The 13,794-nt window shown below is 51.6% G+C and overlaps 2 protein-coding genes across 2 annotated transcripts; one reads left to right on the top strand and one right to left on the bottom strand.

Moving 5' to 3' along the window:
• Positions 1-1,731: 1,731 nt before the first annotated feature.
• On the top strand, positions 1,732-12,245 carry Pigz (phosphatidylinositol glycan anchor biosynthesis class Z (Gwada blood group)). Its single transcript, XM_075966997.1, has 3 exons — positions 1,732-2,017; positions 7,326-7,523; positions 10,069-12,245. Exons 2-3 carry the CDS (start codon positions 7,406-7,408, stop codon positions 11,598-11,600), a joined length of 1,650 nt encoding a protein of 549 aa, XP_075823112.1. The 5' UTR covers positions 1,732-2,017; positions 7,326-7,405; the 3' UTR covers positions 11,601-12,245.
• A 978-nt stretch (positions 12,246-13,223) lies between these two features.
• On the bottom strand, positions 13,224-13,763 carry Ncbp2as2 (NCBP2 antisense 2 (head to head)). Its single transcript, XM_075967052.1, has one exon. The coding sequence runs from the start codon at positions 13,669-13,671 to the stop codon at positions 13,372-13,374; it is 300 nt and encodes a 99-aa protein (XP_075823167.1). The 5' UTR covers positions 13,672-13,763; the 3' UTR covers positions 13,224-13,371.
• Positions 13,764-13,794: the final 31 nt, after the last annotated feature.

The raw sequence follows: 13,794 nt of genomic DNA, 5'->3' as shown, positions 1-13,794 counted from the left end.
AGGGGATGTGTGGTCATAGGTCACACACCTAGGCAGCTGATACCCTCCACTCATCTGTAGCAGGAGAGAGACATTGTAAACATTAAGTCCAAGTCAGGAGCTCTGTCCAGCCAAGGTCAGGTATGTAACCTCTGTCCAGTGACAGACTTCAGTGCTGAGTCAGAGGAGAATACAATCGTCTGTTGTATTCGACCACTGGGGTGGACTTCAAAGGCATTGTGCTCCGTGAAAAGAGCCAGGCACACGAGAGCAGTGGCTGACTGCTTCTGTTTAGAGGACATTCTGGGAACAACGGGGGACAGTATTAGAAATCAGAGCAGCACATGTCTGGAATTGTGGAAGAGGTCGAAAGGCTGGAAAGAGGCTAGAAGGGAGCTTTGGGGGAAATGAAAATATGTTTCTTGAACTGGGGCAGTAGTTAGTCTGACCTTCCATTTGCCAAAAGCCTCAGGTCTCAGCCAATAGAAACACTTTCTGGCATTTATTGTATATAAATAATATCTCCAAGCCGGGCGTTGGTGGCACACGCCTTTAATCCCAGCACTCGGGAGGCAGAGGCAGGCGGATCGGAGTTCGAGACCAGCCTGGTCTACAGAGCTAGTTCCAGGACCGGCTCCAAAGCCACAGAGAAACCCTGTCTCGAAAAACCAAAATAATAATAATAATAATAATAATAATATCTCCATATAGTAGTTCTTTAGTTTCTTTGCTGTTTGTTTGTTTTTTAATGTGAACACTATTGTGGAGCCTGAGGGAGTACAGACAAGTGACTCTGTCCAGATCTTACTAAATCAGGATTTGGAAGAGTCAAGCCTTTCTCCACCTTGCCAACTTAGTAACCGGAGAAGCTTTAGGGAAACGTCGTGCCACCAGGGGGCAGCTTCACAGCCAGCGAGCCACAAGCCCCTCCAGCAGTAGGCGGGGATACGAAGGACCGGTGGAAACTACAGGCTCCGGAGTGGTGCATAGATCTGCAGAGGTGGGCTGTGACGGGGCTGTGACGTGTCCCTGCCTGGTGGGCACCGCCTCGCGTGGCTCCGCTCTGCACACGGCCCTTCTCGCAAAGGCATTGGTGCTAGCCTCCCCGAAGCCCCCGCCCCACAACTCTTGGGGCGGGGCCAAGACTTCTGCTACCCTTCGCTCTCCAGCAAGTAGCCGGTCCGCACCTGCACCATGCACAAAGGGACAGCCTACGTCAGCCTGGAAGGCGCTGCCCCCGGCAACTGCCTGGAGAGCTCAGCGTCCCGGGAGAACGGAACCGGCTGCAGAAGGACCACTTCCCTGTCCCACTCCCTTAGTCGATCTCCGCCCCTGGCACAGGAACCTCCTCTGCGTTCATCTTGGTTTGGTTTGGTTTGAGTGGGGTTTGCTTTTGTTAGGGGCTAAAGACGAGCACAGGATCTCAGTCATGCTAGACTAGCTCCCTACCACGGAGAAATAATCACACACACACACACACCAGCATAGGGTGACTGTTTCGAAAGACAAAAGTGTGTGACTGAAAGCTAGTGTGGTGGCGCACGCCTGTAATCCAGCTCTAGAGAGGGTGAGCCGGTGGATGGCAAGTTCGAGGCCACCAAGACCCTGTCTCAAGACAAGCAAGCAAAATGTACAGTGAGAAACAGTCTGGCGAGACTACGCTAGTACTAAAAAAGGAAGCTAATCTGGCATGGGTTTACAAGGAGGCGCTGCTGACAGAATGCGCTCACGGCACTGGCAAAGTAGGATCAGTTCCTCAGGAGTCCCCACCGCGACCACGGCAGACTGCGGGACTGGGGGCGGGGGCGCACACAATTGTCCCCATTCTTCTCCGCCCCGCCGAGCGAGTTCTCCCTGATCTCTGGCCTAATTCCCTGGTGGAAGTCCAGAGCCGGCTGTGGAGAGGGAAACCATCGCCCCACCCCACCCTGCAATCCTCTGTCCCGCAGGCGCAGGGCGTTAGAGCCTAGGGCGCAGGCCCTCACTCCCGATGACCCTGGTAGCCAGCGCGGCAGGTGCAGCCCGAGGCAGCGCGTGGGTGAGTCAGTCCCAGTCTGGGAAGAGTGGCTGGGGACGGGATGAGGGCGCAATGCGGGCAGGCAACGGGGATCCGCCTTTAGTTTTGCTCCGAGCCCAAGCCCACAGACCAGCAGGGGAACAGTAGCGCTCACCCGCAGCTTTCCCCCAAACTGCTCTGCAGGATGTGAGAACGCTGACCGGCAGAGAACCTAGGGGACAACAAGGAACTTTTGATGACATTTTGCTGGGGAGGGAGGCTCTGGGCACTTTCCATATTAGAGCACTGGCTTAGGGCCCAGAAGGTCTAGGCTTGTATCCTCTCCTGTTACCAGACTTGCCTCTCGGAGAGCCAGGGTCCTAGGCGGTTCCACAGCCATACTGAGTCTCCGTATCCCCATCTATAGCACAGCAGCAAGGTCCCAGTGGAAATGAAACTTTAAAACGCTTCAAAGTGTGGCGAAAGATGTCTGTGTGCACCAAGAGATACCCTGATTTTAGCTAGGAAAATAGACTGCCTTCCCCCTGAGAGAACGGGACCCAGGAGTCCCATGGGGGCAAAGGGAAAGAGAAAAGGGGACCCTGTACGCCAGCACAAAGCTTTCTTGTGGGTGGCTGGGACAGTTGCTTTCAGTCAAGAGAACATCCTTCCCCTGTCCTCAAATGTCACGCATCTCCTCCAGACACTTTTACCTCAAACCATGGAAAGGAACTGTCAAAATGGTCAGGGACCGCCGGGAGGTGGTGGCGCGGTCCTTTAATCCCAGCACTCGGGTGGTAGAGGCAGGTGGATCTCTGTGAGTTAGAGGCAAACCTGGTCTACAGAGTGAGTTCCAGGGCAGGCTCCAAAGCCACAGAGAAACCCTGTCTGGGGGTGGCGGTGGGGGTGGGAATGATGGTCAGGGCCTTGGCTTTTTCTGGTAGGAAGCAAAGTTCCCATTTGATGGCCCGGAACTGCGAGGTTGTGGTAAACTTAATGGTATGCCCCAGCTGCCCTCTCCCTTCCACTCTCCTGATGCATTTAAGGTTGGCTGTTATATTCTACGTCAATCAAAGAACAAACAGTTCCCTTCCGGCAACCAAAAAAGGAGGCTTGAAAGGTAGAGTCCCCTGAAGAATTCAGTGCAGACTCAGGGTCAAGGTAAGGGTGGGTGAAATGCCAGCCAGCAGGAAAACAGGGTTAGAAGTCACTGCGAAGTCCAACAAGGATCCTGGAGACTAAGCGAGTTCTTGACTTAGTCTCTTAGTTCTTGGTAGTGCTGGGGCCCTTCTCCCGTGGCGTTTGAAATCCCTCCAAACGTCAAACGCTAGATCCAAGAAGATCCATCCTAAGGACCTCCGTCCTTCCCATTAGCAAGGACCCAGCAGCTATGACTGGAAGATTCAGTTTGAAGGTAGGGACTTTCCTTACTACACTGAGCCACACATAATTGCAGCCCCCAGAGCAGGTAAAGTGCTGAGCATCAGAGAAACACCAGGCACCAGGAAGTGGACCCAGGCCTCTGACTCAGCGGGCAGCCTCTCCCTTCTCGGGTCCCACAGATGTCCGGTCCCCCAGCTTCCTCCCCACTCCACCCCACCTTGGTGCGCCGGTTATCCCCATCTTCTCGGGCTTCACACCACTCTCTCGCCCTGGTCTCATCACCACCTCCTGGGAGTGGTCCCTTTCACCCAGCATGTCTCCTGGCTCTGGGAGACTCACAGGCAGGGGGCTGCGGGAGACGCAAGATTTGGACCAGAGCTCGGGCAGATGTGTGTGTTCAATTGCCTGAACCAGCAAACTAAACCGGGTTGGGTGAGACTTGCCATTTCCCACTACACAGACACGGGTGTTGGCTCCGCCCCCTAGGTTGTCTGCGGGGGGGAGACCACTGAGAGGGCTTCTGTCACCTGGCACCAACCGGGGGAGCCGCTGGGAGATTCTGGCATTTGTGGTCAGTGCGCCCATCTTGCCACCTCCTCTTGGGGACCTTCTGTTATTCTTGACAGATGTCCTCAATGGGTCATCTGCACTCTGGACTGAGTCTAAGTTGGAGCCCAGTGGATCTTAGCCCCGGGGGAATCTCAGCCCAGCAGGGTAAGAAAGGATCAGGCGACTGGCAGAACACTGGGGTGCAGGGTGCCTCACAGGGATCTTGGCAAGGCAAGATCCTTAGAGTTGAAGAAAAATGGATACTGAAATCAACTATTTGTTACATCTGCCTCTTTTTTTTTTATCTTTTTTTTTCTTTTCCCCACAATGCTAAGGTAGGCACTCATTTACAGCCGAGAAATAAATTGGTTTTGAGACTGGTTTTAACACCAGCAAGTGACAGGGTAGGAACTTGAACCCCACGTTGCTTGATGCCACAGCTGCTTTTAAGCTCTATGCAATCAGAATAACAAGCAATGGCAGCAGTAGTAAGCAAAAAAGCTCTGAAGAATGTCTCAGAATAGAGGAGCTGTAAAAAAATAAATGGTAAATGGTGAGGGGCTGGAGAGATGGCTCAGCGGTTAAGAGCACTGGCCGCTCTTGCAGATTTGCAGTTCAAATCCCAGCAACCACATGGTGGCTCACAACCATCTGTAATGAGATCTGGTGCCCCATGCAGGCAGAACACTGTATCCATAATCAATAAATATTTAAAAACAAAAACAAAATAAATGGTGTGGTTGGAGTGCCAAATTGCATCTAAAAGGGCTTTCCAGCAAAGGCGACTCACAACCAGCTATGTTCCGATGTTTGGGGTTCCATTCCTTTACAGTTGATGTTCATCACATTCACAGTAGACCCCCCCCCTTCCGATGTTCACAGCAGGTGCCCCTCAAGACTGGGGATTCAGTTTCTCCAGGTTCAGGGTTTACTTCAGCATCTGAGACAGCAGAATGGTGCACTCTCAAGAGTGGAAGGCGGACCCAGCCCAGAGTCCACAAAAAGGGCTGCCTCTTGTGCTGGGACTTGCAAATCCCACTGCCCATCTCTGGGACTGTCTTGGGGGACGGCTTCCTCAAAGAGGTGGAGGGTTTTTTAGAAACCATGTGATGGAGGAAGGTCATTGGCTAATAAAGGAACTGCCTTGGCCCATTTTATTGGTTAGAACATAGGTAGGTGAAGTAAACAGAACAGAACGCTAGGAGGAAGAGGAAGTGAGCTCAGACTCCACAGCTCTCCTCTTGGGGGCAGATGCCTCAGAGAGACCAGAGAGACGCCATGCCCCAGCTCCGACCCAGGATGGATTTAGGCTAGAATCTTCCCGGTAAGACCGGTGTTCACAGATTATTAGAGATGGGTTGATCGGGATGTCAGAATTCGCCAGTAAGGGCTAGAGCTAAAGGGCCAAGCAGTGATTAAAAGAATACAGTGTCCGTGTAATTATTTCAGGGCAAAAGCTAGCCAAGCAGGCTGCTGGGGTGTTGGGGACGCAGCCCCGCCGCTCCTTATTACTACAACCATGCTTTCCCGTAATTCAGTCAGACACAATTACAGGAATATGTGCAAAAGAGCAACCAGCCATAAAGTTGAGAGACGGACTATGGAAAGAGCAAGGGTTCTTGAAGAACATATGCAAGGGTTAACTATCTCAAACAGTCAAGCAACGGTGGCGCACCCCTTTAATCCCAATACTTAGGAGGCAGAAGCAGGTGGATCTCGGTGAGTTTGGGGCCAGTCTGGTCTACAGAGTGAGTTCCAGGACAAACTCCTAAGCAACACAGAGAAACCCTCTCTTGAAAAACAAAACAAAAAACAAAACTATCTCAAAAGCTCAGAGTTTACTAGGGAAAGGAAAATGATGTTTTGTACCTGCTCCTGGAGGCGGGGTTCTTCTGGGGGTGGCACTTTCTGGGATCCCTCCAGAGCCTGCTGGGCAGAGCCTTGTCCTTCCTACCTGACCTGTCTTATACAAGCCCTCTTACTTATCTTTCTCAGTTTACCAATCTTGCCATTTTAACTCTAGCTTTTATTTTTCCCCCTAAGATTTATTTATTATGTATACAATATTCTGCCTGCATGTATGCCTGCAGGCCAGAAGAGGGCACCAGATCTCATTGTAGATAGTTGTGAGCCACTGAACTCAGGACCTCTGGAAGAGCAGCCAGTGTACTTAACCTCTGAGCCATCTCTTCAGGCTCCAAACTTTCATTTTCTTAAATATTTATTATTTTATGTGTATGAATGTCTTGCCTGCATGTGCATACCTGTTGAACCTGGGTGGTGTTGACATAAGCCTGTGATCCCAGCCCTCAGGGGGCTGAGGCAGGTGGATCTTTGCAAGTTCAAGGCCAGCCTGGTCTATGGAGTGAGTTCCAGGATAGTCAGGGCTACAGAGAAACCCTGTCTTTTTTTTTTTTTTTTTTTTTTTTGATTTTTCGAGACAGGGTTTCTTTGTGGCTTTGGAGCCTGTCCTGGAACTAGCTCTGTAGACCAGGCTGGTCTCTAACTCACAGAGATCCACCTGCCTCTGCCTCCCGAGTGCTGGGATTAAAGGCGTGCGCCACCATCGCCTGGCGAGAAACCCTGTCTTAAAAGAACAAAAAACAAACGTACAAAAAAAGAGGGGTTTGGACCCTCTGAGACTGGGGCTACAGGTGGTTGTAAGCGACCCTGTGGGTGCTGGGAATCCAATCTGCCTTCTCTACAAGAGCTACAAATGCTCCTAACCACCTCTAACATTCATCTTTTTTTCTCTTTTTTAAATTTATTTATTATGTATACAATATTCTGTCTGTGTGTATGCCTGCAGGCCAGAAGAGGGCACCAAACCTCACTACAGTTGGCTGTGAGCCATCGTGTGGTTGCTGGGAATTGAACTCAGGACCCTTGGAAGAACAGGCAATGCTCTTAACCTCTGAGCCATCTCTCCAGCCCCCTCTAACATTCATCTTAACTGTAACATGGTTGCTCTTTGTTTTAGTTTGGTTTTTCACCTGATCTTTTTATGTCTGCCAAGTACTGGGATTACTGGATACACTACCACGTGTTAACTTTTTGCTTTGTTTGTGTGTTTGTTGTTGTTTTGGCTTTTCAAGATGGGGTTTCCACATAACAGTCCTAGCTGTCCTGGAACTAGCTCTTGTAGACCAGGCTGGCCTTGAACTCACAGGAATTCACCTGCCTCTGCTTCCCAGTGCTGGAATTAAAGGTGTGCACCACCACCGCCTGGCCTTGTTTTTGTTTTGTTTTGAGACAGTATTTCTCCGGTGTCCCAGGCCTGGAACTCGAAACCCTCCTGTGTCCACCTGTCCCCCTCCCCCATGTTGGGGCTACAGATGTGTGCCAATCAAGTTATCGTTTTTATGTTGCTGTGCGGTGTAGTCCACGTTACAGTAACCACCAAATGTCATCCTCCCAGATGTTGATCTCCAGAGTGGCACCCGTGACAGCTGTGACATCATCCCAGGCTTTCAGCCCTGTGTTTGATCTGATGTGAAGATGGCCGCCAGGGTGATCTGGGGGAGCCTTGGTCTGCTTCGAGTCGTGTGGTGTCTCCTTCCCCAGACTGGCTACATACACCCAGATGAGTTCTTCCAGTCACCCGAGGTCATGGCAGGTAAAACCCCCATGTATTTTAGTAAGACTGGGGTAGCAGTTGACATTTGGTGGGGGAGAATGAGCAGGCAGAGCTGCAGCCTCTCCGGGGTTAGAACTTGAGGTGGGAATGGACATTCTCTTCACCCTCCGGAGGATGTTAATGAAAAAACTGCCTCTTCCGTGTTTTCCTCCTTGGGCCAACAGATCACTCAGCATGTGATTCTGGACGTGTCAGCAGAATGACTTCATAGTTGGGCTTTCCTGGTGGCTAGGGAAGCTTGCCTGACATAAGGGAAGTTGTGAAGTTGTCTCGTGCAGGCTCAAGGAGAGACCAAGATTAGTAGTCACGCACAAACCCTTTTTTTTCTTTTTTTTAAAATATTTATTTATTTATTTATTATGTATACAATATTCTGTCTGGGGGCTGGAGAAATGGCTCAGTGGTTAAGAGCATTGCCTGCTCTTCCAAAGGTTCTGAGTTCAATTCCCAGCAACCACATGGTGGCTCACAACCATCTGTAATGTAATGCCCTCTTCTGGCCTGCAGACATACACACAGACAGAATACTGTATACATAAAAAATAAATAAACATTTAAAAAAAAAAACAATATTCTGTCTGTGTATATCTGTAGGTCAGAAGAGGGCACCAGACCTCATTACAGATGGTTGTGAGCCACCATGTGGTTGCCGGGAATTGAACTCAGGACCTTTGGAAGAGCAGGCAATGCTCTTAACCACTGAGCCATTTCTCCAGCCCCCCTTTTTTTCTTTATGTAATTTTTTAGGTATGAATATTCTATCTGCATGTCAGAAGAAGGCATCCATCACAGATGGCTATGAGCCAGCAGATGGTTGCTGGGATTTGAACTCAGGTCCTCTGGAAGGGCAGCCAGTGCTAACTGCTGAGCCATCTCTCCAGTCCTTTTCTTTTTTAGACATGGTCTCTCTATGACACCCTGGCTGTCTTGGAGCTCACTCTGGCCTCAAACTCAGCAAGGCCCTCCTACCTCTGCCTCCCGAGTCCTGGATTAAAGGAAAGGAGTTCACCACTATTCCAGACTCACCATCTTTTCTTTTTTGAGACAAGGTCTCATGCAGCCCAGGCTGGCTTTGAACTGCCTATGTCCACGAACTTGATTCTTTGGCCCCCACTCTTAGAGTGCTGTGATCACTGGCAGGTGCCGCTATGCCTGGTTTATGCTGTGCTTGGGATTGAACCCAGGATTTTGTGCACAATGGGCAGGCGATTATTTTGTTTTTTGAGACAGGGGCTCACACTGCAGCCCAAGCTTGCCCTTAAACTCATAGCAATGCTCCTAGCAAGGCTTCTGAGTGTGAGAGTCACCACACCACCTGACTGTTATACAGTTCTAGCCCACTGGTCAGACTGCATCACATGACCACATCAGTCATAAAAACAGCTGGGAAACAAAGCCCTTATATCTGGCCACGTGCCCAGCTAAAAGACTGAAGGAGATAAGGAGAAAGATTCAAAGACGCTTGGTTTGATTTTCTTTTCTTTTCTTTCTTTTTTCTTTTTCTGGTTTTTTTTTTTTTTTTTTTTTTTTTTTTGAGACAGGGTTTCTCTCTAGCTTTGGAGCCTGTCCTGAAACTCACTCTGTAGACCAGGCTGGCCTCGAACTGCCTCTGCCTCCCGAGTGCTAGAATTAAAAGCATGTGCCACCACCACCTGGCGGTTTGATTTTCTTGCCCTTTTAAGATAGCATCTCTCTATACAGTTAAGGCTGGTCTCAAATTTGTAGCATTCTCACTCAGAGTGCACCAGCAGCCAGTTGTGGTGGTGCGTACCAGTAGGATTTGTGAGTTCAAGGCCAGCCTGGTTCCAGGATAGACTCCAAAGCTACAGAGAAGCCCTGTCTCGAAAAACCAAAACCAAAACAAAACAAAAGAAACCAAAACCAAATGCCTTAGCACACTCAGCCTGAGGACTAGGATCGTGGCATGGGAAGCCTAACTCTGCCACCCAGCTCAAGAGGTAGATTTGAACTGTAAGGTGGATATTTCAGTCTCCTCCCTGTATTTCTGAGATGTCTCTTTCATGTGCATAGGCACAAACTCCCTGACCTTAAACTCTTGATCCTCCTGCCTCTGCCTCTCAAGTTCTGGAGTTCTGGGCAGGTGCCACCATGCCTGGCTTCCAAGCTCATTCTTAACGGCAGAATCTTATTCACCCCACTTATGGAAGGAACCATGTTCGCTCTTTCCTTGCCGTTTCTGGAGGTCCCCCACATTGTGGTCAAAGGCCCTTTCATCCTTAAACCAGCCGGGACACATACAATCCTTCTCTTGCTTTGTTTCCTTGCCTGTGTCCTCTGCATCCAGGATGGTCTCCGCTGGTCAAGAGCTGGGGAGAGAAGACAGGCCACCTGAGAGACTCTCCCACAAAGTAGCTTTACCAAAGCAGGAAACCACCCGGTGCAAGCCCAGGGGTTGTGCTGGAAGTGTCCACTAGGAGGCCTTGCAATCTTGGTGCTGACCCCTAACTCTTCCGGACACAAGCCTAAACTTGGAACTGGCTCACCCCTGCCTCTCTCTCTGCAGAGGACATCCTGGGTGTGCAGGCTTCACGGCCCTGGGAATTTTACCCCAGCAGCTCCTGCCGTACTGTGGTCTTCCCACTGCTGACCTCTGGCTCTACCTTCTGGTTGCTCAGGTTCTGGGAAGAGCTGGGGCTCTGGCCTGGTCTGGTGAGTGGCTATGTGCTGCTGGTGGGGCCCCGACTCCTCTTCACTACCCTCTCCTTTGCCCTGGACTGGGCTGTGTACTACCTGGCCCCGCTGTGGGGGGCAGATCGCTGGAATGCTATGTGCCTGCTGTCTGGGTCCTATGTCACCCTGGTTTTCTACACAAGGACTTTCTCCAACACCATCGAGGGACTGCTCTTCACATGGCTGCTGGTGCTGGTGTCCCCTTATGTGCCATGGAATCCCACATCAGAGAAGCCTACTCCAGGCCCATGGTGCCATAGCTGCCTTCTTGGTGCTGTCATGGCTGCCGGCTTCTTCAATCGGCCAACCTTTCTAGCCTTTGCTCTGGTTCCCCTCTCTCTCTGGGGCATCCACAGAACCTTGAAACCTAGCATCACGGCCTTGATCCAGAAGGCCCTGGTGCTGTTGCCAGGGGCTGCTCTTGCTGCAATGCTGTTTATAACCGTGGACAGCTGGTACTTCTCCAGCCTCTCCAGATCCAGTAGCCTTGTTCTCACACCTCTCAACTTCTTGTACTACAATCTGGACCCCCAAAACCTCGCAAGGCATGGCACACATGCACGGCTCACTCACTTGGCAGTCAATGGCTTCCTGCTCTTCGGGGTATTGCATGCTCAAGCCCTGCAGGCTGCATGGCAACAACTCCATAGCTGCTTCCGTGTGTTTGCGCAAACGGGCTTCTTGGGGATGCTGGGTGCCCGTGGCCTACTGTCTAGCTCCAAGTCTCATCTCCTTCTCCTCTACTTCACACCCCTGGTCCTGCTATCTGCCTTTAGCCACCAAGAGCCTAGATTCCTGATTCCCCTCATAGTCCCTCTAGTCCTGCTTTGCAGTCCACAAACCCAGCCTATACCCTGGAAGGGCACCCTGGTCCTCTTCAATGCCCTAGGTGCTCTCATCTTTGGCTGCTTGCATCAGGGAGGTTTGGTACCCGGCCTGAAGTATCTGGAACACGTAGTCCATGCACCCGCCCTCCCGGGCACGACCACACACTACATGCTTCTCTTCACTCACACCTACATGCCTCCCCAGCACCTCCTGCACCTCTCAGGCCTGCCATCGCCTGTGGAGGTGGTAGACATGGGCGGGGCTGAGGACTGGCTCCTGTGCCAAGCCCTGAACAACTTCAGCGGACAACCAGCCTGTCGACTGGCCGGCGGGCCACAGCTCTGCCGCCTCTTTGTAGTAACTCCAGGGACCAACAGACATGCTCTGGAGAAGTGCGGTCTTCCTCTCAAGAATGAGACCCTCCTGTTTCCCCACTTGACCCTGGAGGACCCTCCAGCCCTGTCCTCCCTACTCAGTCAGGCTTGGAGGACCCACCTTAGTCTTCACATCATAGAGCTGGAAGACGCCCTGTCATGACAAAGGAGCCATGGCCCAGGATTCAGCCATAGAAGGAAGGTGCCACCCCACCTTCTACACAGGCTGCTGGGCTGGGACACTGGAACAGACTCCCACTGCTGGCTCTTCTGGGCACAGTGACAGGTTGTTCCTCTAGGTGAGACACCAAAGATCTGACCAGTCATGGTCCCAATGCCAAGGTCCCCAAAGAAACCTAGCACACCCACTGGCACGTGTCTATTTCTATGCCATTACTTCCGATTGCTGTAATGTCTAAAATATATAGTCGCACCTGGTTATCAAAGACAATGAACTGCTGCTGACATCCTGAGTGGCCCTGCCCAACTTCTGACAATGCCTGACTTCTTGCTACCATCATTTCCAATCTCACAGTGTGAAGTGGGGACAGAGGAGCCTCACAGCTCTAGTCCCTAGTCTGTGACTCACAAACTGACGTGAAGGAAGTCCCTTCCACTCGGCCAACCACCACCCTGACGGATGAGAGGATCCTGAGGTCAGTGTGAGCTCACGTCCCATGGTTGGATACGCATGTCTCCACAAGGCTCTTTCTCTAGGAAGCCGTAGTTGTGTTGTATTTCATAGCACTGTGGTGCCTGCAGACGCCGTGTTTGGGTAGAACCAAAACAAGCCATTCTAGAAAATGCCTCCCTCTCCTCTCCTACTCCTTTTCTTGAGCAGTGGTGGAATTTCCCCAGCCATTCTCTCAAAGATTGGGTAATGTAGCTCAGGAGACGAGTGCCTATTTAGCAGGCTCAAAGCTGTAGGAACTACCCCCTGCACCAAGAAGAAGAATCACTCTCCCAGAATGAAGAACCCAGGTGCTCTCCCTCCTCAGTGCTGCCGTGCGGCCCTCTTAGCCCGCCCCAGGGGGAACTGAGAACACAGACTGCTCAGAATCTGGTACCCAGTCTAAAAGCTTTTCCAACAGCTTCAAGCCTTCCAGATGCCAACGGTAACTGAGTGGCTTAAATAGAGGTCTAGAAATTGAGTTAAGAAGCTTCAAAAAGACAGGGGGGTTACATGCATGGGTCTCCCAATCACAGTTCAGTTAGCTGGCCATAGTGAGTACCCTAGCAGACCCTCGAGACCAAGAAGAGGAAGCCAAATATCGTGTGTCACGGTATCAGAGGGGACAGAAAAGGCAGTCTCTGAGTAGCACAGATGCTGTGAAGAGTAGGGGGGTGATCAAGACTACAGACCCTGGAGATACATGCCTGGGCTCCTCACTCTGCAAGGCTTCTGAGTTACTCGAAAAATAGCCTCCATCCTCACACGAATGAAGTTTTAAGTCAAAAACCACACAGAATGTAAGAGCAAATATCAACAGACACTCAATGTGTTTACTATTAAGTTAGCAAGATCCTTCAGACTTATCAATCAGCTTACACATTTAATCAAAGATTGTGGCAACCTCAGGGTTATCATTCCATCCACCATCTTCCCTGTTATTCTGCTCCAGACGTAGATGCAGCAGCATTTATTCAGCTTCAGTCCCGCTTGTAGAGAGCAGGCCATGGTTGGCCATGGCTCTCAGTAGTGCAATGTTCAGGTCTAGACTCTTTTATCTCTGGTGGCCTTCGGGGTCTTTATGTCCTGCCAGTCATAGGACTAGCACATGTCCATTTGAACGTAGGCACCTGCATGTTGACAATCCGAGTCAGGATTCGAAGCAGTGCATCGTGCCCGAGATGACTCCTGAACGCAAAGGTCGGTGTAGATCACTGAAGGGAGGAGGGGACGTGACCTCGGCCTGGCAGAATCCAGTCTGTGCTTACGCCTTGGTGCCCGGGCCCTTCTGATGACCTGGGGGTGGTCCTGGACGCTCCCGGAGGCCGCGGCGGAGTTCCTGAGTGAATGTGTCCTTGAACCGCGCGACTCGGCGCCCCAAGGAGCCCGGGGACTGACCCGCGAGGGCTCGCATGCGTCCGGCTGCATCGCGGCCGCGCAGTTGCAGCTGCAGCAGGGCGAAAGCTGTGAGTTGCGCCGCCCGCCGGATGGGCCGCGACTCGGACAGCCGCTCCACCAACTGCGGGTTGTGCAGCAGGGCAGCCAGCAGCCGCCGGAAAATCATCGTCCTCCGAGCGCCCGGGAACCCGGAGCTCGCCGCGCTCGCCTTCCTACCGGCCACACCGGACGACGGACAAGTCGGCGCCTCCTGATGACGACACAGCCGCGGCAGGATTGGACCCGACCA

The sequence above is a fragment of the Microtus pennsylvanicus genome, chromosome 1 (genome assembly GCF_037038515.1).
Source record: "Microtus pennsylvanicus isolate mMicPen1 chromosome 1, mMicPen1.hap1, whole genome shotgun sequence".
In the NCBI taxonomy this organism is placed as follows: Eukaryota; Metazoa; Chordata; class Mammalia; order Rodentia; family Cricetidae; genus Microtus; species Microtus pennsylvanicus.
The sequence above is the reverse complement of the archived record's forward strand: the minus strand, read 5'-3'. Positions and strand labels throughout refer to the sequence as shown.